This window comes from Labrus bergylta, chromosome 3, assembly GCF_963930695.1.
Source record: "Labrus bergylta chromosome 3, fLabBer1.1, whole genome shotgun sequence".
NCBI classification, from domain to species: domain Eukaryota; kingdom Metazoa; phylum Chordata; class Actinopteri; order Labriformes; family Labridae; genus Labrus; species Labrus bergylta.
Window position 1 is genome coordinate 33,861,745 of NC_089197.1, and position 26,186 is coordinate 33,887,930.

A 26,186-nucleotide genomic window follows, 5' to 3' on the forward strand; every position below is an offset into this window, starting at 1 on the left:
GGTCACGCTTTGTCCTGTTTTTTTTTTATTTATGGAGCAAACTTTCAATCAGAGACATGACATCACTGTGTGTACTGTAAACACCTGATGATGTCACTGTGACAAACATGACGTCTAATGGAGCGGCAGAAGCAGCTGTGAGCTCACCATGTGATTTAAAATTCAAAAAAGAGATGATCAGCAATCTCTGAATGTCAAATTAGAGATGTGCAGACGATTACCTGTGTTGCAGTCATCACACACACACACACACACAGACTGCTGTTTTATGGACATGCCTCAGAGTGTTTTTCAAAGACCAACATGAGACATCAGGGCCCCTGTGACATTTCATCTCCTGGACGACACATGGTGAGGGTTTTACTGAGAATGGATTGCAGCTGCTAATGGCTCACAAAAAAAAAATGTGTGCATCATTATCTCCTTTCTGCTCCGTCTCAAGGTCAGACTTATAGAGCATATAGCTCTGATGATGTTCAGGCGCAAACATGGGGAAAAAATTGTCCTGCTCCGTGCAGTTTGCTCTTGTTTTGTGTCTTAATGTGGAGAGAAGCTATCTGGTTAAATTAATTAAAGTAACGTCACATTTCTGCAGACTTTATTTACACATCATTTATGTTTAAGTTCTACAGAGTCTGAATGGTTTTCCTGATCACTGGATAGTTTAAGTGTGATATCTCTTATACTGTGAATACTGCAGTGCAGTCACAACCAACTCTCAGTAGTTGTTACTTTTTTCACTCCTAGTGCACATGGCTGTTAGCACCTCTGTGAATTAGACGCTGATTTGCACAGAAGGGGGCCAATCCCCCCCAAATGACTGCAAAGTGTCCCATTTAAATACAAACAGGGAAAATGTAACCCTTTGTGTGTGTGTTTTGTGAATACGATTATTCATTTTCACTGGTTAAGCATGCTGTGCAACCCTTTAGGGCACTCTGCGCCAACCCCTTCTTTTACTTCCTTAAAGTGACTCACTCTCCTTAGCGCTTCCTGTAAAGACTGTCTTCAGGGGGAAAGATGTGTTTTTTGTTTGTTTGTTTTATAGAATATTGCCTAACCTAATAGATGATATCTTGCACACGATATGATTATCACAAATAATTCATTTTATATTAAAGGTCATTTGAGGATTTCTATTGACCACAACTGATGAGCAACTTGTCCCACTTATCGCCCAATGTCAGCTGGGATCAGCTACCTTTAAATCTTGTTTCACTGATGTCAGCTGAATAGATCTACGGGAGAAAACCCAAAACTGAACGTACGTCTCAGTCCTTTACATGTTCAAAACATGCATATTAAACAGAGGAGCAGATGTTTTTATTATTACACATAAATCTTTGAGATCAGTGCGATTATGTAAAGGGGATTTTAACAGCGCAGCATGCGGCTCATATTACTTTTGAAGAAGTTGCACAACTGTCACAGCTGGATAGATCAGCACTGACATGAGTCAGGACTCACACTGTTCCAAAAGGAAACAGGGGTTTTACAAAATAGCTGTGTTTGTGTCGAAACAAACAACATGGAACTTTAACAGGCGACAGTTCTCTTGAAAAACATCACAGACAAAAAAAACGTCTAATGACTAAATGTTTTCCTTCAGACTTTGTTGTTGCTGTGAGTCCTGCATACAGCATCAAGATGAAAATACACACACACACACACAGAACAAGGTGTGAAAGTGATCAGTGTTGTGCAAGTCTAATCTCTCTGAGACATTGAAACATTGACAATAGAGGCATTGTTCTCTCTGAGGGAGGAGGGTTATTGGTCATTTATTTCATAAACCAAACGACCAACCCCCTCCCTCCCCTCTCTGTCTCCCCCCCAAGGATCCCCTATAATAATCCAACATGCATTAATGTCAGGCATAACAAGCAGAAGAAGTTGATGTTGTGGGACAGTCATTTGTCAGCATCCAAGCACCCGGTGGAGTATCCATTTATTGACAGAAGTATGTCTGACTCCTTCTCGGGATGGGGCCTTTCAGCTAGTTACAAACTAGGTAGACCAATCATGTCACACTCCAAACAGTTAACAGAAAGTTACCAAGCAGCACACTGTTTTCCCTCCCATTCACGTTTCAATATGTTGAATTCATTTAGCTGACACAAAATGTTCTAAATCTCCTCGTCTGGTTCTCTCTAATGTTGATATCTTTGTCTTGTTTTCTGACTGGCTTTCCTACATTCATTTTATGATAAAGAGCAGGCTGTAAACCTGATAATTTCTTCTGTAAAAAATGACATTTTATTTAGGGATCTAATGGAGATTGACTCACTTTTGCAGCCAGCTTCAAGTGGACACTAGAAGAACTGCAGGTTTTTGCACTTTTCCACATTCACAGCTTCATTTTTCAACACTGGAGGTTGCCGCTTGGTGTAGGCCTACATATGGAGAGAGAGAGTAGACTTAGACTTAGACTTTCTTTATTGTCATTCAAACTTTTTGTAATTTTGTTGCATTTGACTCGTTAGTGCAGGATAAAAACAGCATAGTATTCACATAGAAAAATAATGTTCAGATATAAATAGATATAAAAAGAAAAACTATGTATAAAATTTCTATACAGATAAATATATTGCACGTTTGTGATGTATGTTATATTGTATTTTACAGTCCAGTGAAGTAGTCCTTTGTGGGGGTTTGAGGGTGAATGGAGTAGGGGACAGGAGCACAGTGCATCATGGGAAATCTCCCTGCAGTCAGAAGCACATCTCAAAGATGGTTTAGTGTTTTTTTTGTTTTTTCACAAAAAGCTTATCTTGGAGGAACGATTAGAGCTGAATCCTTAATATGAAGAGAAACCTGAAGAGAGAAAAGGGAAACCTTCAAACACTGCAGCAGTTCTCTCTCTACTGCCCTCTACTGACACTGTCTGAGGATAAACTGCAGTAATAAAGCTTTTTGTTTTGTTCATTCAGGAACAACTGTTTTAGTTTGTCTGCAGAGATTCAGAGCAGAGCTGCTTCATTTTGAGCTTCTGCTGGAGGACTCTGACCTTCAGAGGTCAAGGCAGAGCACCTGAGGACTGGGTATGATTTATTCAGAAGGCTGAGTCTTTCTAAATGACAGAGGATCATTCATGATATGTGCAGAGCCACCACGCTGGCCTCTCAGCAGCAGCAATGTCATCATGTTTACTGAAGGTTACTTCCAAGAAATCTCTGAAGCTGCTTGTCTTCAGAATCAGTCAGGGTTCAAAATATGCTGAGTCACAGCTAAAGCTCAATCATTGTTTTAATGAGCATTCATGTATTCATATTAATGTATTCATGTTAAAAGACAATGTCTTAATGTCTTTTAACATGAATATTTGCTCATAGTTGTTAGAATATGACATCAATGCATATGAGGGATTTCAAGAAACCAGTATTGTAAGTATTGATATACTATTAAAAAACTAACAGCATTGATACCGATTTTTATAGCATGAAAACAATAAATAGAAGTCCTAGATAACAGATATTGGCATTTGATATTTGGACAGTGCTCACTCTAAAGTATTTTAAAGCTGCTGTATTTTTGGATTCTATCGCTGAATGAAATTAAAGAGATTATATTGCTTTAAAACTGGTGGTATGAAAAGTGCACTGCACAATGTGTAAATTGCACAAAAACACATTTGCGATGTTTAGGTACCAAAAAGGACAAACATGTATTCGGTGCATCACAAAGTAGCGCTGAAAAACAAAGAGGCTTGCTGAAGGCAAAGTAAATACATATCTAAATATATTTTAAACCTACATCATTATTGATTTCTTAATTGAGTTTCTGTGTTGGCATTCGGACTGGTTTGTCAATTAAGGGGTAAATAGAAATGGTAGAGGCTGCTTTTTAAAGTGGGAGCAACTTGGGGGTAAAGTATCGTGCCCAAGGACACATCGGACATGTGACCCCAAATCTTCCTGTTGAGACACGACTAATTCTACCACTAAGCCACAGCCGCCCCACTGACTGATATCTCCTCTGTACCTCATACACACTTCAAAAAATACACAAACCAGCCCATGACGGGTTGTTAAAGCTAAAAGACTCCTTTGATAATGTTTGTACTGTTCATGTCTGAGACTACAGCCGACATGTTTGATTAGTTAGAGACATGTTGTGAGCAGGGAGAGTTTATGCTGCTGCAGATCAAAGCTGTCTGCATCAGGATGTCTCAGTGTCTCCCCAAATCCCTCAATTACTGAATTATTGGATCTGTTTTATATCTTATCTCAGTAAAGTTGCTGCTGCGTTTCATTATCCTGAAAGCTGTAGCAGTTCAACAAGGAGCAGGCAGCGTTCAGTTTGTCAGATCAGTGAGCAGGAAACATCCTCTTCAGTTCCTCATACCAGAACAGGAGCCGTGTTATCAGCCAGCAGCTCCGTCTGTCATCGTGACTTGATCAGAGGAGGCCTCTCTCTGTCTCTCTCTCTCTCTGTCTCTCTCTCTCTCTCTCTCTGAAGGTCTCACTCAGTTGGGTTTTCAGCTTAGCTTTAGCTCTTTCAGCTGTCAGGAGGGTTAGGTTGACATTCGGTTTCAGTTGCTTTCAGAAGTTGTTTTGTTCTGTTCTGGGAGGTAATTTCTATAAAACAATGTGTTTTCTCTCCTTTGTTCTTCCAGCTTCGCTTTAAAAGATAAGGAAAGTTGAAAATCTTAGGAGCTAACGTTGATGCTGCTGCTTCCTTCACCTCTGCCTCTTCCTCTGTCAACTTCCCATTTTCAGGAGTGCGTGTGTAAAATCGGTAGATCTTGCTCTGAAAAAGGCTGAATACATTTTAAGTATTATTACAATCTCTGAAATTGTCGTACAAGAAACAGAAGGGTATCATCAGTACCACATTATTAAGCTATAATATTAAGAAAAACAACTTAAAGATGTCCGCTGTCTTAACTGATTTAAATGTGGAAACTGGGTAATCAGAATTTTGTTTGACTTGACTTGCTTGATTCTCACCGCAGTGACTTGCAACTTGCTTGAGACTTGAAGGTTGAAACTTGCTTGTGACATGTGTGACTTACTCCCATGTCTGACAAGACATCAGGAATATTTGATGACATTTTTCCGCTGACATTTTCCAGAAGATCCCCATTCACACACGTCCCTGACAGCAGGAGACATTCACTGTAGGACCGAGGAGAGGAGAGGCAAGACATGATAAAAAGACAAACAACGTGCATGTGGTGGACGAATTAACACAGTCCAACACTATGATGACAATTTTTTTGCCTTTATATCAGTGCTTTGTGTAATCGGACGTATTCAGTACTCGACTTAAGAGGGGAACAGAATACACTGTGGGCGCTTCACATACACACTCAGACATGAACACACACACACACACACACACACGGCTGTTCTGCACATCATCACCAAACAACACCAATTGTTTAAGACAGTAAGGATAATTAAAGTCAATACATTTGAAAACAATGTTTCTTCTAATAATTCTACTTCTTATAATAAGGCGGACTTTCTTTTTTATTCTTTAAAACAAAAGGTGAGAGAAAACCTATTTTTCTCTGCTGTCAATAACTGTTGGTGAAGATCAAGCCTGGGCTGCTTGGTTGTTCATGTCAGCATCATATTTGATCTTGAGCATCACTCAGTATCTGGGGGTCTTTAGCTTCTTAGCCTTGTCATGTTGTCGAGTTCACAGCAGTGGAGAGTTGTTTCTGAGCACAGGTAACACTTTACCATCACATCACAAGTTGTGTGCATATTGCTTAGCCTCAAAAGATGTCTTGGTTTGAATCCCTCTGCCAGTTTCCTCCTCCGTGAACTCGAGCAAACATCACGTGAGTGATCTCAGATGAGTGTTGTGTTAGCATGTAAAGGGACATATGATACGTTTTTTTCTGTTCCATTATTCAGAAAATTGAAGAACTTATAGTAACAAGATCATTTTTGGATTAGTGACTACAATGTGATTAATGAAGATGGCAACAGTAATGCCTTACTTTACCGAGTTACAGACAAAACAGTAACAGTTACCCCAAACACTGGTTACTACCATAGACTGTATGTAGAATGGACAGGGAAATATCTCACCTCAAGTAAAGCCAAGAGATTTAGAGCTACACGTTGCATGCAAGGAATAAGAGGGGTGTAAATATTTTTGCCTTCAACCAGCAGTCTGTAAGACTTTAAGGGCGCGGTCACACTGGCAAAGTTGTCGTACCGTGCTGAAAGGCTTACTATGTGATTTTTTGATCCAGCAGATGTCGCCCTTGAGCACCAGCATGAAACCAAAACAACTCTGGGTGCATTGTTGTGTTAGCATGCTAATGCTAGTGATCTTTATTATGCTCGTATCTTCACACTGCATGTAAATTTACCTGAAATGAGCGTGATCTAGAAACACAGTTAAGCAGTGAGTACAGTATGTTATTCTTCTTTTCTCTAGTCCCTCAATTAAACAACTTTTATACACGAGGGGAGGAGTCAGCCGGCCGTCCAGGCGATGTAAACAAAGTGAAGATAGGACTCTGAAAACTCTGAAAGCTTCACAGACAGTGGGACTCGGGTGTTACACCCATTGTAGACAGTCATGACTCACAGAGTTATTTTCAGAGGATATACTTGATTTATATTATATTTAAGTCTGAAAAATCACATGTAAAGACTTTAAGCACGATTGCCCCCCTCCCCTCCCTTTGAGTCATTTTTTGTCAGATAAAGCCAGAACACTCTGAGATTTCTTCATAATAATGGCTGTCAACGTTCTTTACCTGTGTGCTTGTGCATGAACTGTACTGTGCCGAAGCACACCTCTTGCCAGGACAAAGGAAGTGTATCGTGCTTGAGCACGGCACGGAGCAGTCACACTGGTCAAACTAAACTGGACTTCAGGGGTGAAGCGTGTTTAGGCATGGTACAGATTGCCAGTTTAACCGTGCTCTAAATATGCAGATTTGAAGCTTTCTCATCTTGGGGCGGCTATAACTCAGTGGTAGGAATCGTTTGTCTCTCAACCTGAAGGTCGGGGGTTTGACTTGCAGCCGCATTGTTGAAACACTTAATCCCCCACTGCTTCGTCAGGGGGCGTATGAATGTGAATGATGGATTAGTAAATACTGATGGGACACTTAACACAGCAGCCTCTACCATCAGTGTGTGAATGTGTAGGTGTGACTTGCAGTGTAAAAGCTCTTTGATTAGTCAGAAGACCAGAAAAGCGTGCTCAAGTCCATTCACCATTAACCTCGTCTCAGGCATTAAAACAGAAAAACAACAGACGTATTATAAGAACTTTATTCAGTATCATAATGCACAGGCTTTATGTACTCAACAACTACACATTCATTATACACTCTGGTAAATAAATAACCTCTGCATTACCAAAAAGCCTTATTGACAATATACAGGTATTTACTGGCAACTTTAGGAGCCAACTCAAGTCAACGAAGCTGAAAAGATAAAATGATTTATTCATGTAAAACCGTGCGAGGAGAACAGACCCCTTGTGAGTGTTTCATTCATTCACAATCATTTATGATCAGATTTTTTCATCTTTTTGTTTCCCTTTCTAACAGAGGACCCAGGTTTCAATATTTACAAAAAAATATTCCTCTTATAAAACAAGTCCCAGAGTTCAGTTTGAAACTCAGTCTGACCGGCGGGGGGCTTTGACCGCTCCATGAGCACGCACTCTGAGAGAGAGCAACATGGTGAGTAACTAGACTAATGAAGCGGAGTCCAAAATTGTTCACTTATTATCACTTTGTCTTCATCACTCCCGCTGATCCCTGCTGAATGTGAGAGTCAGAAGGAGAGGGTGAAAATATTTCATGATTCACAGAGATGTTGACCTCCAGTCACAGCTTTGGTGTCTTTCCTCAGCGAGGACCTGCAGCAGGGTTTGATTACTAAATGCTCTGCTCTGTCGAGTAATGTTGCACAGGACACAGATGTTGGTCGGTTGTTTTTCCAGGATTCTGTGGAAGCAGAGGCGAGCATGCAGATTCACATGCATGAGGGAGGAACACACAGGAGAAGAGATGAAGAGCGTGTGAAAGAGTCAGAGCCATCGCCATCTGTCAATCACAGCTGTTCTCTAGCATTACCAGCTTCACTTTTAAAAACGGTCATTACTCGTCCCCTGAAGAATGTCCCTGTCCAGAGAGCTCACAGCTCGGTAATGAAGGGAAACAGAAACGAAGAGTAAACTGCAGCAGCTGGAGTCAGACACAAGCACTCCCTCACATCTGGAGCATCTGAAACCTGATCATAACCAAACTGCTGACAGGGACCAAATATAAACTACAAATATCAAAACCCACCAGCTTTAAAGCAACAGTATGGAGGCATTTGGATTGGTACACTTTAGCGCCTGTTTGAGGTCTGCAAGTGCAACTGCACTGTCGGAAAAAAAGAAAAATGCTGTGGCCTCTCCCTCAATGACAACCAGAGAGACAAAAGCCTGCAAAGACTTTGTGAGAAGAACAACGTCGACTGACAAGGTTCAGTAATATCACTGCATTCTGCCCAAATATGACTCTGCTAGCGTCTACAAGCCGTTGTTTGCTAAATATTTGCATGTGCGTATGTATTTAACTGGTACCATGATGCACAGTCGACGCTAAAGGGGTGATTTATTTAATGCTATTTGAGATAGGTTTGAAAAGATTCAAAACTTGTAAAGCTAACTTAAGATCAATAATGAAAGAGATCACTTTGTGGCATAAGATAGATTTAGGGTTTAGATGACTTTCTGCACCCAGTGAAGCTGCTTAACATGAGACGACGATGTCACAGATAGTGACAGCATCACAGATATTAAACAGCATAGAGACAAGCTAACTGGCTTCTTTTTAGCTGCTATGTGAACTAGTGCTTGTAAAGCCGTATGCAATTTAACTTCAACTTGCGGCTTAAGTTACATAGCGCTGAAAACAGGTGACCAGGGCTCTCGGTGGTCGACTTTGAAAATAATAAAAACATGGAGGAAAAGTTACATACTGTTGCTTTAATAACCTGTAAGCAGGAATAAAGTGGACAAACTGTGTGTGGAGTTCACTTCAGGAAACTCTGATCTCAGCATCGGGGCTTGTTGAGTTTTATATTTGTTTTTCACTCCTGATTGTTACTGTTGTTGAGTGGGCAAACAGCTGTGCACAGCTGGAGGCTTCGACCCCCTCTCCTCCTCTGTCCTCCTCCTCCACCTACGTTGACCTGATGTCAGCTCTGGGCCGCCTCCCCCCCCCTTCCCTATCTGAACACTAACAGTCTGTGGCGTAGCGCTCCCCTCGCTAGCCCTCCTCCACAGAGCTGTGATTCTGCAGCAACAACAGCTACCTTCTTCTCCTCATGCTGGTCTCCAGGCGACCCAGCTCCTCGTACGACTTGAAGAAGACTTCCAGCTCATGGCTGCCCCAGCCCCTCCAGACACACAGGCACCACTCCGTGTTTTCCTTCTGAAAGCCACATACGACCGTGTCCTTAGCCACCAGTGCTGCCTCCTCCAGGATCCTGAGAGAACGAGAGCGAGAGAGAGAGAGAGAGATGTGTGAGGATGCAGAGCGGGGGAGGAGCTAAAGCTGGTGGCATCTCTGTGCTCTGTAATTAGCTGTTCTTAGAAACCAGTGGGAAGTTCTAGGAAGCAGCTCCTGAGCATACTGAATGTGACACAGAGGTTACTGTTTGTCCACAGGCTGCTAAATAACTCAATCTGCTGTTAAATGCTCCTCTGAAGACATTTTAAAATAACAATATTTAAGAATGCAATCTCCTTTAAAGCTGACTGTAATTTATGGAAGCTGTGACACAAAGCGTTCTGGGAGGAAGGAGGGCTTTGAGTGACCCTGCAGCCATGTATCATGCACAACAACCCTGAATTATCTTTATCCATTGTTGTTTCATCTTTCTGAGGTGTGTTATTATCCTGTTTGGTGATATACAGCCGCCCGACTGCAAAAACAGGTGAGATGCCCTCTGAACGGCCATTAAAAGGGGAACCTGGACCTCGTTTCACACGTTTTGGTCTGAATGACTGTAGTTTTCAAACTGTTTTGGAATAACTTAATGAGATTGTTTCATCCTGCAGCAGTGAATAAGACTGTAATGACTACAATCTTTCTGTGTCTACCTAAAGTTATGATCACCTACAGGCTCAGATTGATGTTGAAGTGTCGGACAATATTACAGAAAGGATCCCTGATAGACACTTTTGTTAAAAAAGAAGACATTTTTCTTAACAACAAACAGCTGTTTCATCACTCTCTTTAAACACACCAGACTACTTTGATATAAAAAAAAAGTAACAATGTTTTCTGCCCTGGCAGCGCCTTGACCTCACCAAGAAAACATTTGTTGAAATGACGTTCAAAACTAAGAGTTTATTTATTGTTAAAATGTTGTCTATGTTTAGACTAGATTTAGCCAGGAAATCTGCTTCTATCTAAATATTTGACTATGAATGACATCAATTCAGAATGATGATATTCAGGTGAGAGAATGAGTCTGTTTATGAGCCAATGTTTTTGTGCAATGTAGCCTTTTTTTGCCTGCAATTATGGGAATCAAAAACAAGACATTATCTTCTAGCATTTATGACTTTTGTTTACCAGTACCAGAATTGAACATTTTTATATAATTCCAATGAAAATCAAAGGAAGTGAATACCTGTTTGATACCACAGTAACGAAAACAAAAGTCATAAATGCTAGAAGATAATGTCTTGTGTTACTGTGGTATCAAACAGGTATTCACTTCCTTTGATTTTCATTGGAATTATATAAAAATGTTCAATTCTGGTACTGCAACAACTCTACGGCCAAGTTCCAAAAGTCGAAGTATTTTAATTTGAGGTTTTTTCTTTTGGGCATGTTTTCCTTTATTGGATAGAGGGCAGCTGTAGAGAAAAAGGAAATGTTGGGAGGAGAGAGTGGGGGGGGATGACAGGCAGCAAGGGATCAAGGTCGAATTTGAACCTACGGCCACTCCAATGGTGCACGCGCAGGGATGGTGCCAGGATTTTTTTTCTCCCAGGGCTGAGGGGGAGATTGACTGTTGGGGTGCTATTTTCACATTTCATTAAAAAACAAAACAAAACTACCAAAATACTTGAGGGAAGCTTAACTGGGGTTAGACAGATTTACGATTCTACAATTCTACAATTCACTTAGCAGACGCTTTTATCCAAAGCGACGTACATCAGAGAGTAAGTACAACACAAGCAAGGATCTAGAAAATAAAAGGGAACAATGTCAGTAAGAGCAAACGATCAGCTTTGAGTCTGATTGGACACACAGGTGCTGACAGGAAGTGACCAGAGGCAAAGCACAACATTGAGGGCAGTTCTTGATAATCAGTATAGAAACCATCTGATAAGTCATCGTTATCAAACAAAAACCATCCTCATTACCATCATCATCATCAATAATATGGAGACCATCATCATTAAGTTAGTAGGTATTCATGAAAGAGCTGGGTCTTTAGCTTTTTCTTAAAGGTGCAGAGGGACTCTGCAGATCCAATGGAGTTTGGAAGTTCATTCCACCACCGGGGGGCGACAGAAGAGAAGAGTCCTGTCCTGTCTTAGGACCCTGCTGTGAAGGTTGGATCAGATGATGGGGCTATAGCACCCCCTAGCCCCAGTGTAGCGCCATGCTTGCACGCGAGATAACCGCTAGGCTAATGGTGCCCCTGAAGTATTTTTTTGAACAGAAAAAGAAGCTGATGCCAAGGGCTTTGATGCTCGGGGAATGCTGAAGTCTTAAAAACGCTCAACTGAATTGGATTTGTTTAGAAAATGGGTGGGGCGCGAGTAGCCTAGTAGTTAGTGCACTCGCCCCCATGTACGGAGGCTATGGTCCTCCAAGTGGGCGGCCCAGGTTCAAATCTGACCTACGACTTCTTTCCTGCATGTCATTCCCCACTCTCTGTCCAACTTTATGTACCTCTCTGTCACTTGAGGCCTGAAATATGTTTGAAAGGTAGCAGGTCTACAGTGATAACTCAGGGTTCGATCCTTTAAGATTGGGTGAATGTCTCCATTCAGAGAAGCAGGTACAGTACGGTAAGGTCAACAGGAGCTATGAAACAGACCTGAAGACCTCTCCCCTGACCTGAGCCGTGACCTCAGAGCGTATTACCTGCATTACAGGTGCTCCATGTAATAGGTGCTTATTAAGGAGCCTGCATTGGGTGGCCCTTTTATTGGCTGCTGCTAACAGGCAGGCCGCTCTGCAGAGGTTCATACAGAGGCTCTCTTTTTCCACAGAGGAGCAGCTGCTTTAAAGAAATAATGATGGAGTCAGTGGAGCTCCATAAGCACACGATGAAGGATCCTGTGAAGGCTCAGGGTTAGAAACCTCTTTATTACAACCTAATATTGAGGTTCTTTTTGTTTTCCTCCTCACATCTAAATGGTTTCATACACAACTGGTAAGAAGGCTCTATGCAGGTGGAAGAAAACACACTAAGACCCTTTCATGACTGAGGATTTAAACCCAAAATTAAAGAAACATTTAAACAAATTTGCATCAAAGTTTGATAATTAGACACCAACAAAAAAAAAGAAGAAAGTCTCACAGAACCAGATGCACAGGCGTTTGGAGTGTTAAGAACAGGAACTCTTGCCTGGAAGTTATTCAGCCCTTCACCGGAATAACAGAGGATTTCGCATCCACCCCAGAGGCATAAAGTCCATCAAACAATGACAGGCGATGATTGCAAAAGGGTTCTGATATTCTATGTCTCATTTGTAAAATCAAAAACAATCGATGCCACTTTTTCCCGTCTGGGGTTGCAGGGAATGGAGCCCCGCCCCCCGTAGTATAATGGCGTATGTCAAGAGTGTGACTCAGGCTGTTTTATTTTGCCTAAGTCAAAAGTCAATGTGACTTAAGCAATTTTACCTAAGAAGAACAACAACATCCCACTCGATCACTGAAGTTATTTCCATGATTCAGGGCTTGTGCCCCCACCTCAGCATTACAGTATGTTTAGTTAGTGTGTTAGCTATGCTTTATTGTTGAATGTTTAAAATTGTCTAAGTCACAACAGCATGTGAAAAATTTTGCCTAAGTCATTTATAACTCTTGTGTTACATAATTGACAGAAATTGTTATTAGTATGTCAATAGCCATCTATTGTAATAACATTTGTGAGTGAAAGAATGAATTAATATCATATATTCAATATTTGGATCAGTTTTTTGTGTTTTCTGAAAAACTTGAAAAGATTACTGAGCCCATTATTTTAGGAAGGGGACGATATCGAGACAGACATCCAGCCACTCTCACATTCACACCTACGGGCAACTCAGAGTCACAAGTTAACCTAACGAGCATGTGTTTTGACTGTGGGAGGAAGACGGAGTACCCGGAGAGAACCCACACAAGCATGGGGAGAAAATACAAAGTCCACACAAAGAGGCTCCTGTCTTATGGGGATTTGAACCAGGAGTCTCCTCAAGACAACAGTACTAACCACTGCACCACCATGCCGTCCAATCTAAATCATGTTAAAGGTATAATACGCAACCTTCAGAGTAGATGTCCAGTAGATGTTGCACTTCAGCACCAGTCTATCAAACCAAAACAAAGCTGTCCCTTCAGTTCACTGCCTTCCCCTCCTCCCCCTTCACCCCTTCCTCAGTGTTCAGAGCGAGTGCAGCTGTTTGTAGGATTCTGATATGCAGTCCAAAGATGATTCACTTTTTATTCTAGACCAAACAAAGTCTTTCCTTCAGTTTGTTAAGTATGTTGGTTCTTCTTCAGTTGTTCATTTAAGATGACAGTCTGCCATTATCTCTTTAAAAACATCTTCATTTAGTGGACGGGCTATCTCTCTTACCCCGTATGATGGATAGAAAGAACGGTTAAGCCTGGCTCACTCTGTGCGATTTTTCCCAGATTGTATAAAAGTCGAGGTGGCATCACACTGTATGACTGAATCGTTTATGACGCCTGACCAGACCTTATGTGCTCACACTGTACGACCTGACTGTCGGGCACGGCCGGAGAGCTCACACTGTACGAGTGAAATCGGGACGGAGCGTTGACAATTGTTAATAAAGTTTAATTTGAAAAAAACAAAGGACGATGGTTGGTGAAAGAAAAGGAAGTTGAAGTTGTTGTAGGATATAGAAAAGTTGATACAATCGTAGATATATGGATACAAGTTTCAGAAAAGTCCTGCACTGATGATCTGTACAGAAAAGTAAAAAAAAAGAAAACGCCGGGTCGCCATGACTACAGTCCTCCTTTGTCTCTCGTGATTATATTGTAGTCACACATAACTTCTGCCGGACCCTTTCATGACGTTATCGTCAAGATTTTAAATTCTAAATATTAAACATGTTTGAAATAAATCGGGGCGTCCCTGACGATCACCGGACAGATCGGGGACGTTAAGATTGGATCTTTGTACCGCTCACACTACAAGATAATCTGAACAGATAATCGGGTCCGAGCAGCCTCGAGTCGGGAGAGACCCTGAGATTGTTGGAAAGGAAGAATCGGAGCTCAAATCGATTATCCTGCAGTGTGAACCAGGCTTTAGAGAGAGAGAGGGGTTCACGAGAAAAAAGAAAAAAAAGTATGAAACGGATGTGTATTTTTGTGAAATTCTATGTAGTTTGCAGTACGTTAGTAAGCGGTTTCAGACACAGCCATCAGTACGTTTCTTTTGCTATATTTCATGAAGGCTGCATTAAAGATTAATGATAAAAGTCCACGAAATATGACGTAAATCAACAGTGAATGAAATGAAATATCAAGACTTTTCAGACGTAAAGAAAGTGGTTACAAATGAAACTTCTATGGTACATCACGGAGAGGTGAGCTCACCCTAAAGAGGAACATCCGGGTGGACTGAGGACGGCAACGACACGCCCCCTCAGCTGGTCAGCATGGGGCTGAATCTCAATGACCATTATGTCTCCTCCACGCCTAACACACAAACAACACAAAACACACAGCACATACACAGAATCTGAGAATGTGATGATCCCTTCATTTAATATGAGTTCAGTGTGTTATGATGCTGATTGTCTTTGTGTTGTGTTGAGTGTGTGTGTGCAGTGTTGTGTACCTGGGGACCCATAACGTGCCATTCACTGACAGCACAGTGAAGGCTTGTAGCTTTGGCAGTGTAGTAGTGTTCAGGGTCCCTGCAGAGTCCCGATTGCTTTCAGGGTTGGTGGATAACTGCTGGTTCTGGTCCCTGCAATTCTCCTCCCGGTCTGCAGGGGGCGCCACACTGTTGAGTGCAAAGCTGGAGCCGCCTGAGCCCGGCAGCTCCAGGTAGCAGGACGACGACGTGGAGCAGCAGTCCGTCAGTGAGTCCTGATGCTGGATGATCTGAGTGCCCGCCTCCTCGCTGTAGATCAGCGAAACGTCGCCGCCATTAGTCCGGTCTTGCTGCTCCCGCTGCTCTGTGTGCTCAACATCTGTTACCATGGTTACACCTGCAGGCCGCTGCACGCTAAAGATATCCCGCAGAGGATGAATGTCTCCACACCTGAAATCACGACATTAAAATGTTTTTTACTAGTTTTTTTAACACTGTTTTTTTGTTTATTTAGATTTGAACTTTTTTTTAAAGTTTTATTTAGTTTTAGTTTGATGGAATATGACAATCTTGTCAGGGGGAGAGACTGAAAAAGGACATGCTGGAAACACAGACAGAAAGTTATCTCACATGCTGCCTCAGTCAGGAGCATCTCCAGGGTTTCTGAGCCCCATGAAAAGATCTCACATTGGGCCCCTCCACCACAGCCTCAGTCAACCCTGAGATAATACTGTTGACCTGAGTGCAGCCTTTGACACTATCTCACACCCCATCCTCCTCAGTAGACTCTCCTCCATTGGCATCACTCACACGCCCCTTACCTGGTTCCACTCTTATCTCTCAGGCTGCACTCAGTTCATACAGCTCAAATCCTTCAAATCCGAGCCTTCCCCAGTCACTACAGGTGTGCCCCAGGGCTCTGTCCTGGGGCCCCTTCTCTTCATCACCTACCTTCTCCCCCTTGGTAATATTTTCCGTAAATTCAATATACTTTTCCACTGCTTCGAGGATGACACCCAGCTCTACCTCTCCAGTAAACCAAACTCCACACTTCCACCCTCCTCCCTCACTTCTTGTTTATCTGAAATAAAATCCTGGTTCTCCTCAAACTTCCTTAAATTAAACAGTGATAAAACCGAGATCCTTCTCGTCGGCACTAAATCCATATTATCCAAAGTTGGCAGTTTCTCCCTCACTACTGACAGCTCCTCAGTTTCCCCTTCCCCTCAGGTTAAGAGTCTGGGTGTCATCCTCGACAGCACGCTATCGTTCAAATCCCAAATCCATAACATTACCCGGTCTGCATACTTCCTGACGAAACATCAACAGTCTCCGCAGCTCTGGAACTCTCTGCCCCCTGACATTCGCAACATTGACAATCTCTGATCTTCAAATCCAGACTCAAAACCCATCTGTTCAAGATCGCCTACTCACTCTAACATTTTAACTGCAATTACACTGTCCTACATTTCATTTCTTTATTGTATGCTGTTTTTATCCATCGTTGTTTTTAAGTGTTGATTGTTGTACAGTGTCCTTGTGTGTCTTGAAAGGCGCTTACAAATAAAATGTATTATTATTATTATTACTTTTGTTGCCATGTAATCTAAACAGATATCCTTAAACTCTATTGCAATACAATGTAAGAATAAAAACGAATGAAACAATGTATTATCCGCATTTAAAAAGTGGTTTTTAGCATCTGACAGATTTAAAACAATAATTTAAGAGTAGAGAGAGAGAGCTATGCATGTTCTTATGCATCCTCCAGTTTTCCTTTACCTATAACAGAAAAACAAATCTTAAACACTATAGACTTGTTTAAGGGCTGCTGGGTAGTCAGTCCCACTTTGCCCCCGGACTATGACACCCATGGGCAACAGCTATAGAACTGGAGGTCAAATCCACCCAAAGTATCCAGCAGGTGTATAAAGAAAAATGACAAAAATAAAAACATTTTCCATAGTAGTTAGTTGTGTCATTGCAAAAAACTGTTTACATCAGACATTGTTTTTTTCTAGCTTCGTTTACACTTTTATTTCAGATAACAAAAGAGCCACTCAGAAGGCAAAGGCCATCCTGGAAGACACTCAACCCCCTCTGCATGCCGAGTTCAGACTCCTGCCTACAGGGAGGAGGGTCACTTATGTTAGGAAGGCCAAATCAAACCTGAGACATACCTGAGGATGTTTGTCCCATCAGCTGATGGGTTTTTGAATAAGCTGTACACTTCTACTATGAACTGTTGGTTCAGGTTGGGCTTTTGACCTTGTATAATCAGCAGGTCCTGAGGAAAGCTAGGGCCATACTTGTGATCCCAGATCACCCACTTCACAGTGAGTTTGACCTTTAACCCTCAGGTCGTCGTTTTTAGAGCTCCTGTGAGAAAGACTAAAAGACTCCAGGTCTCATTTTTACCAAGTGCAATTCATATGTTAAACAACAATTAGCTATTTGTTGCTCTTTTTGCACTTGAATTGCACATTTGCACATCTCCACTTTTCACTTTAATGACTTGAATTTCCATTCTGGTATGGGCTCTTGACTGATTATATTGTGCTGGTTTTATTTGGTTTTATTTTTTGCTGTGTTGTCTGATTTTTTAAATTCGTTTTGGTCCATGTTTTATGTTGATGTTGTCCTTGTGTTTCTTGTCTTCTGTGTGCTTCTGTTGCAACGCAAATTTCCCCTTGTGGGAGAATAAAAAATCTGAGTCTGAATCTGGTCTTTGTGTCGCTTATCTCACTCACGTCACTCATGATGATAACCATGGTAGTAATGTTTTATATTTATGTCTTTGATGTTTTTTTTTATACATGTATTGTCTTTATTGACCTCTGTTTCAAACTACATTAGCCCCCTTGGGGATAATAAAGATTTTCCAATCCAATCCAAAAAGGTTTTGGTTACTCACCAGTACTTGGCACACAGTTGGTAGGAGGCTGCATGATAGAGCAGCAGGGTGTTGGTGTGGTCGTCCAGTGTCCACACCGCCTCCTCCCCCCAGAGGCTGAAGCTGGTTGTCATGGAGATGATGGTGGACATTGGGCTGTAGGTCTCCAGCCTTCGAACTGCCTGAAGGTTCTGACAGTCGATGACCAGAACACCCGGACCGTTGGAGAACCACAACTGGTGAGCACAGGACAATGTGGTGAAACTTAAGTGTTCAACGGTCCTTGACACCTAATATTTGCAAATTTATTGTTTTTTATTGAATGAAGAATTGCAGGTAAAGCCCTTCACACTGTCTGAATGCATACTAGTTTATTTTTGTGTTAATGTACTGACCTCTCTTTCTCTCGCTGCAGCTTTTGTTTAAAATATGACTGAAGATCTGCAATATTTCTTAAAGCGTCTCTACTTTTCCATACTATCAATCATTAAAATAACAATGATTGGGGCGCTGGTGGCGCAGTGGTTAGTGCACGCGCCCAATGTATGGAGGCTGTAGTCCCAGGTTCAAATCCCACCTGTGGCTCCTTTCCCGCATGTTATTCCTGACTCTCTCTCTCCCTGATTTCCGACTCTATCCACTGTCCTATCTCTACATTAAAGGCACAAAAATCCCAAAAATAAATCTTTAAAAAAAGAATAACAAAGATTATATTGTATTAAAACAAGTAATATCAAAAAGTATCAAGAATCAAAAAATGTCAGTACAGTTTGGATGATTGTTTTGGAAATGCTTTAGTAGATTACTGCAGCCAGGAGACGAAACACCTTCAGGCTGTATTAGAGTCTTTTAGGGTAAATATGAGTGATAAATATACCTTTCTCTCCCTTAGTAAGAGCGGAGAGAGGACATATTTACATTTAGACGACTCTGTCGGTTTTATTTTCATGTCAACGTGTGCAGACTTATGAGAAGTTAGTTTTACCAGTTTTTTCTTGTCATCATTTTTGTTGCTTTTTTTAAAACGTTTTTTTTTCTCCACACAGAAGTGTTTGACAGCTGCAGAAGTTTCAGCATCTTTCTCACGTTCTGAATCTCACAGCCTGACCTGTTTTATCAGCACCTGGCATTAATGTTGTCAGACACTTACAGTACAGCCTGTCCTAACTGTGTGGGCGCGTCAGTGGCAAAATCAGCTTGAATCAGTTGTTTCCTACTGAAGTGTCCCAACAGCCCACGAGTGAGGCATTACCCCAACACCCTGTTTCTATCTTCTTTGCCATCGCTTTCTTAGACATGTACAGTGTTAATCTTCACACCATTTTCTAATTTAGTCATAGTCTCCTGACGGAAATGTAATTTTATATTCAGTCAGATATTTTACTCATTTGTTTTTGGTTTAATTTAGTCAATTAGTCACTGACTAAAATTGCACATCATTTTAGTTGATGAAAATAGAAGATATTTTAGTCAACAAAATCAGATGTGAGCTTTTATTTTGATTATCAGAAGCTCACTGCTGTATTCAGGTGCTGCTCGGGTGGTCCAAGCTTCCGAGTTGGGAAGTCGTTTTTTCCGACTTCAGTGTGTTCATGTGATTTAAGTTCAGAAAGTTGGAATGTTATAACAACAGCACAAACAAGCGTTGATGCTACAAAGAAGATCAGTGAAATGAACTGTTAAAAAGTTATATTTGATAAAAAAGTTGATGTGCAATACGTGACTTAATAAAAAGTGTATTGACATAAAGAAAAAATATTTTGCTCCCCATTTGATGACGATTCTGACATGAAATTTTGTTGACGAGATTAACACTGCATGTACAAGGAAAGAGGAACGAGGGAGCTTGATTGGACGCACGGAGGATAACATTGCAGTTATTACAGCCTGTTTCACTGCTGCAGGCTTAAGACATCTACAGGAGCCAAAACCTTCTGATCTTTTAGAGTCCCCTTTTACTCATTGTCCATAATGTCCAGACATGGTCTCTCTCCTGAATCCATACTTTCATTTTCTCCAGCAGCCCTCTCAGCTCATCAACACAAGAGTCCAGTCTTGATTGTGAACTCACCTGGGAGCCGCTGCTGACCAGAGCCATACTCCTGATGGGGTAGGGTCTCTGCCTGGGATCAGAGTCCTTCAGACCAAACACTGTCTTGTTGAGGGTGTGTGAACACAGGTACGTCTCCCCGTCCACAGGTAAGTCTTCCACTATACTGTACACAGCCAGCAGTCCGTCAGACATCCCAGCAAACACCTGGGCCAGGCTCTAAACAGGTAGAACACAGACATCTTTATATTTCTAATAATTAGTTGACACCTCCAAGACTCTTCAAAATGCTTCATGTCTTCATGTTTCTCAGTCTGAACACTTTTACCTCACATTTCCCCCCTAATACTGCAGTAAAGAATCACTGCATTGAAGAAAGTATTACGTTGTCATGAGACCTGAACTTCTTATTTTATTCACATGGATGCTGGGGTGGTGGTGGTGGGGCAGTAAGAGCAACGAGTACTGGTGCAGAGCAGAGGGAGAGGCCGGGATCCTGGAGCTTAAGTAGACGGACTTATTATGAGAATGTGTTTGTCAGGTGATCGTGGAGAATAATGCACGTCGGTGTGAAATCAGTGCAGCTTGAGTTGCCTGCCTGAACTAGCTTGCTGGCATCACTGCATAATAAAAGTCACATTCAAGGCTGGGCAGCTTCAGCAGCTTTATCTTGGGTGCTGCTTTTTTTCCCCCAATTCAGGTCCACACTGAACTCCTATAAGCTTACATCAGTCTCATGTTTTTTTTTTATCTTTTTACTTCATATTATCTTTGTTTGGAAAACATAGGATCTCTACTCAGTTACAGAGTGTTAAAATGTGTATACTCCAATCTGACAATTGATAATTTCTAGTCAAAAATATCTAATTAACCTTGATATAAGTCACAAACAACTGAAACATCCAGATAAGCATCTTATTTCAAGATATAATAAGGCCTGACTAGCTAGAAATACATCTTGAGCCATGTTAGAGTGAACACTCCCCCCCCCCACTCTCTGTTTGAGGAGATAGCACCCTGCTAACACCTGGATCCCACCAGTCACCCCCCCCCCCCCCACCCATACACACACACACCTGTGTAGCTCTTACATGACGACAACAGGTCTGAGGTCAGGGATCAGCGACCGTACACATTAGAGAACGTCTTTTCCCACAGAAGCATTGTTTTACGCTCCACTCTCACAGTTGTTTTTCAGACAGTGAGACGTTTAAGGACCGTTACATCAGGTATGTGAGCTTTTAGTGTTTAGTGACTCTACTAAAAGTGAGAACATCACACCTGTTCAGGTCCCGAGGCCAAACAAATCAGAGATGTGAAGTCTGGAGACATGTACCTGACTTACACTCTTGGTGTGTGTGTGTGTGTGTGTGTGTGTGTGTGTGTGTGTGTGTGTGTGTGTCTGTGCATGTGTTGTTTGCTCACCTGGTCTCTTGCTGGGACGGGGAACAGACATGTGATGACAGCGGGGCATGAGAACTGTTTCTGGGGCTGACTGAGAGGACACATGTCCTTCAGACTGTAGATGAAGACGTCCTGCTCCTGTCAAGAACAAACATGCGCGCACACACGCACACACACACACACACACACACACACACACACGCACACGGACACAGACACGGACACAGACACGGACACGGACACAGACACGGACACAGACACGGACACAGACACAGACACGGACACGGACACAAATGTGCATACATGTAAACACACAGCTTAGCATTAAGACTGCAAAAAGAGGACAGCAGCTGGACTGACTGTGACAAAAACCTCCACCAGTTGTCATGTTTGGGTAAATAAGTTACAAAGCTATAAAACATTATATCTGTCCATTAAAATGAGGTTTTGCAATATGAGGCCTTATGGGCACTGACCAAATGAGAACCAAAGGAAGCCAAATGTGGAAATGCAAAAAAAACTGCAATTCCTTGAGTGTCCACTTGAGACTGTCTGTAAAAGCCAAGAGAGTCACATTCACACCTGTATGAAAAATATCTATTAACTAAATACAACAGCCTGGTTTATATATATATGTATATATATATATATTTAATTTAAATAAGGCAAATAGTTCTGTTTATATTCTTTAAAATAAGGGGCGGGACTGCTCTGACTGACAGGTGGGTGTAGCTGTTTGTCAGGAGACTTGAGGCCTCCCTCAGCTCCACCTCTCAGGTCTGTTGCTAGATTGATCTCAGGTCAGGTAGAGGTCACCTGTAGAGAGGTCTTAAGGTGAGCAGCACCAGGGTCCAAGATAAATTTAACCAAAGAGACAATTACATGTATCATGCCATATAGTATCGTCAATTATTGTGTCATGCCTTATCAGGCCTCATCATATCATATAGTGTCGAGTCAGGTCTACTCGGTCATGATGTGTTGTGTCATGTCCTCATGTGTATCAAAATATTTTTTCCTGTGTATACAAAAAACAGTTTTGTAGTCGTCCTTGGAAGATGCACTGATAATGCTCCAGGCATTCCAGGTTTTAAAACATTGCTGTTACTCTGCTGGCCGTAGGTTGGCCTGGTGAAAACGGTAATGTGTCTCAGGATGTGTTATGTACCTCAGTGGCCATCCACAGAGTGTTCCCCATCTTCATCTGACAGCTGATCTTGCTGCCTGGACACAACATCCTCTTCACCTCCACCTGGCCCTTCTCAACATTCACCACGCTGTAGTTCCTGCACGCACACACACACAAAAACACACACATTTTATTCCACCTGCAAATCACAGAAAGTTGAATCTTCTATTGCAAAAGTTGGAAACAGAAAAACTGAAGACATTCTAACATAGCTAATTTGGCTTAGGGAATGTGCCAGAAGCTCCAGCGATGGATGCGCGCTTTTATTTTTGGGGATTTTTGACCACAGCTGACTTTTTGTGGGCCTTATTTTTCTAAGTACCTTTACACTTCCCTTTGTGTAACAGGTGAAAAAAAGTTTCAAGAAAGAGTTTTTTTTTCCAGGTTGTTTGTTGTTGTATCCTTCAGCCACAGGAAGCTGTATTTCACCTCTACAGGTGACTTTTATATCTTCATGTGCTCTTAACACAAAGAAGCAGCAGACTGCAAATTCACTTAACTGTCTGTCATGTTAAAATTCATAAAGTGTGTGTTTCAATGTTTCTGTGAAATTAGTGAAAAATGATAATTTGTTGGTTCCAAAGTTTTTTTTGCCATGCATGAGACCAAGTTTTAATTAAATGTAACATTCAATTAATCAATTGAATATAAATGTATTTAAGCATGTTTTTAAAAAACTCATGCTGACCAAAAAAGCTGTACAACAAAGAGAGCCTTAAAGTCTTAAAGGTAAATAAGTTTACTAAAGGGACGTGATGAGATTATAAACCCAACAGGACAACTCAGTGTTAAACATTTGAAACACTCCACAGCTCTGAAGTGAACAACATGAACAATGGATGTATGTAGAAGACATTTTGCATTAGTTCACCTATGTTCTCTTAGAAGTGTTACATCATGTTAAATTAACGTGGCAGGAAAATACTAAACATAGAGTATGCTTAGAAAAATTACTTAAACGGTGATTAATGTATATTTATACAGTATAAATGATTTCTCATGCTCAAAATGAATCCTGATAAACACTTAAAACGCAGACCAACTTTTCAAACATTTCTCCCACAGGTACAGCACAGTAACGGTCATGTGATTGTATTTCTTTTCCTTCTTTCAGTTCACAGGCTGTCAACAAACATGTTCAGGGAGCTCGTACACACTCGTTTGGTCGTGAGCAGAATAAACTAAGAGAAGATTGGACTCTGTTTCAGGCAGGTAACAAGGTCGTGACACAGTGAAGGAGCAAACGACAGGAACGAGTCTACAGCCGTCATTAACACCACCTGTATGACAGGATCAAAGCTGCTTTCATTGGACAGAGATTACTGTGGAATCCGCACACACACAGGGAAACCTCTCAACCAGGTGTGTGTATGTGAAGTGTGGTTTGAAACAAACCTCTCCTGCTTGTCTCCGTTCCAGAACACAGCACTGTATCCCTGCAGCTGAGACAGGAAGAGTTGCGCGTGGCTGTCGCATGACATCACAAACTTTAGGCATGGGAAGCTGGGCTCCTGCATCTGTCTCAGACACTGCGCAGACACCGGCCTCTGAACACACACACACACACACACACACACACACACACACACACACACACACACACACACACACACACACACACACACACACACACACACACACACACACACACACACACACACACACACACACACACACACACACACACACACACACACACACACACACACACACACACACACACACACACACACACACACACACACACACACACACACACACACCACAATTACTGCTGCACAGAACATGAACTTAAAGATATGTTCAAAAAACAGGACAGAAACAGGGTAAAAGGAATCAGTTTTCTCTATCAAAGGCTGAAAACTCTGGAACTAATAAAACAAATCTCAGACTGAGCATTCTGTACTGTCACATGGTCGTATACGTATTTTAATGTATCCTCATATAGTGTTATTAGGGGTTTAGGTGATCTATTGTTGTACATATTTACTCAGTTTGTTTTCCCCAAAGGTCCAACTAGGGAGTCAGAAATGAGCAATAGCTGTAAACTTTCTGTGCAGCACATCAGTTTCATGCTCTGTGTTGAAACTATGATAAAATGCATTGTCCCTATTAAATAAATACATTCAAAGATGTAAGCTATGAGGAATATAAGCTTTTGTTTCTTTTCTTTTTTTGATTTAGGAAAAGCATTCTTCACACATTAGTAATTACACATAATAGCAGAATAATTGCAATACTCCTCCCTCAAACTTTCAAACATTGGAGCACTTTCTTTGCAGAAAGAGAATGATGCTCGCAGTATATTTAACAATTTAGCTCTTTTTTTTGATGATTTCCATTGTGTTCAGTAAAGTCCATAACTTGCAGTTTCTGAGCAGCCGTGCAGCTCTTTAGTACCATATGTTTTCAGCATGTGGAGTTTGTAATCTGCTAGCTACCTGTTGAGCACTCAGCCTACAGAACGCTAACGTTGATAGTTGTGAAGTACAGACCCTGTACTCTGTCCACCCCCTCTGCTCACTTGGAGTCTTTAACTGAAGAGTCTTTGCATTGAAATCAGCTCTCAACAAGGTTTATGTACTTAATAGTATCACAAGCACGATGATGACCTCATGGTCGATTAAAGATGGTAAAAAGTGGCGCTGCCCGCCTGCTCAGTGTTGTTATGTTTCCCATTACGCAGCCGCTTGCAAAACACAATGAAAGTGGGGGGGATGTTCAATCGTGAAGTCCTCATGTTTTGGTTTTGTTTCAGAGAGAGTTTGGGCTAAAATAATCAGTACTGTATGTGTGGTGTTTTGGTTTCACACAGGGTCTCCCGGGTGAAGGATAAACTACGTTGGGACAGTCGTGGTGCTCGCTGTGTCGTGCACTTTCATTTAGACCACATTCATTCAGGGTGATTTATTGTTTTTTTTTTAGGAAGTCCCCTAAAGGCCCGGCCATGATCTCAAACAGGCCTCCCAGTTTGAACAGTTGTTTATCTGGACCACGAGTAGAGTGGTGTGCAAAGACGTGGCTCTTTGTGGTTAGCTGTGCAGTTATGCAGGCTTTTCTCCTACAAGCAGTACATCAGAGGAAAATACAGAAACTTGTGAGTTCTTCATCGGCCAAAAAACAAAATGTGTAAACAGGGGGAGGGCCAACCTTCTCGGGCTTGGTGTCCCAGCATTCAGTCAACAGGGTCTGCAGGCAGGTGAACTGAACCTCTTCTAGACTGCCGAGCACCGGCCGGATGCCTTTGGAGAGTTTCTTAGAGATCTGCAGCTGGTGGTGTCCCAGAGCGGGCCTCTGCCCTGACAGCAGCTCGTACAGCACCATGCCGTAGGAGAACATGTCCACCTGTACACAACATGAAGACAAAAGGAAGGTCTGAGGAGGGTGTGAGGACTCTGTGGTTCTTTATAAGCTGCTATGTTGAGTAGTTATTTCCCCTCACACACTGCAATGGACCAAATAGTTAAATAGCAGAGAAATATAGAAAAAGCAGTGTATGTAAACAGACTTTGAAACATCGTTACTGTGAATATAGAGCTTGTAATTGTTATAAGACACGATGCATTTCAACAGGTGTAAATATCAATTAATGCCAAAAATGAACAGCTTTTTATAGCTGAAGTGAAACGTGAAGTTTGT

The 26,186-nt window shown here is 41.7% G+C and overlaps 1 protein-coding gene across 5 annotated transcripts in view; it reads right to left on the bottom strand.

Moving 5' to 3' along the window:
* Positions 1-7,229: 7,229 nt before the first annotated feature.
* lrrk1 (leucine-rich repeat kinase 1) overlaps positions 7,230-26,186 on the bottom strand; it is an 82,126-nt gene continuing 63,169 nt past the window's right edge. For all 5 annotated transcript variants that reach the window (XM_065953184.1, XM_065953182.1, XM_065953183.1 and 2 more), the window contains 9 exons: positions 25,698-25,892; positions 23,943-24,094; positions 22,527-22,644; positions 21,380-21,496; positions 19,976-20,173; positions 17,926-18,140; positions 15,033-15,461; positions 14,789-14,890; positions 7,230-9,464 (listed from right to left, as the gene is read on the bottom strand). In XM_065953184.1, the coding sequence (XP_065809256.1) occupies positions 9,287-9,464; positions 14,789-14,890; positions 15,033-15,461; positions 17,926-18,140; positions 19,976-20,173; positions 21,380-21,496; positions 22,527-22,644; positions 23,943-24,094; positions 25,698-25,892 (1,704 nt within the window). In that variant the 3' untranslated portion in view covers positions 7,230-9,286. The remainder of the gene's footprint in view (positions 9,465-14,788; positions 14,891-15,032; positions 15,462-17,925; positions 18,141-19,975; positions 20,174-21,379; positions 21,497-22,526; positions 22,645-23,942; positions 24,095-25,697; positions 25,893-26,186) is intronic.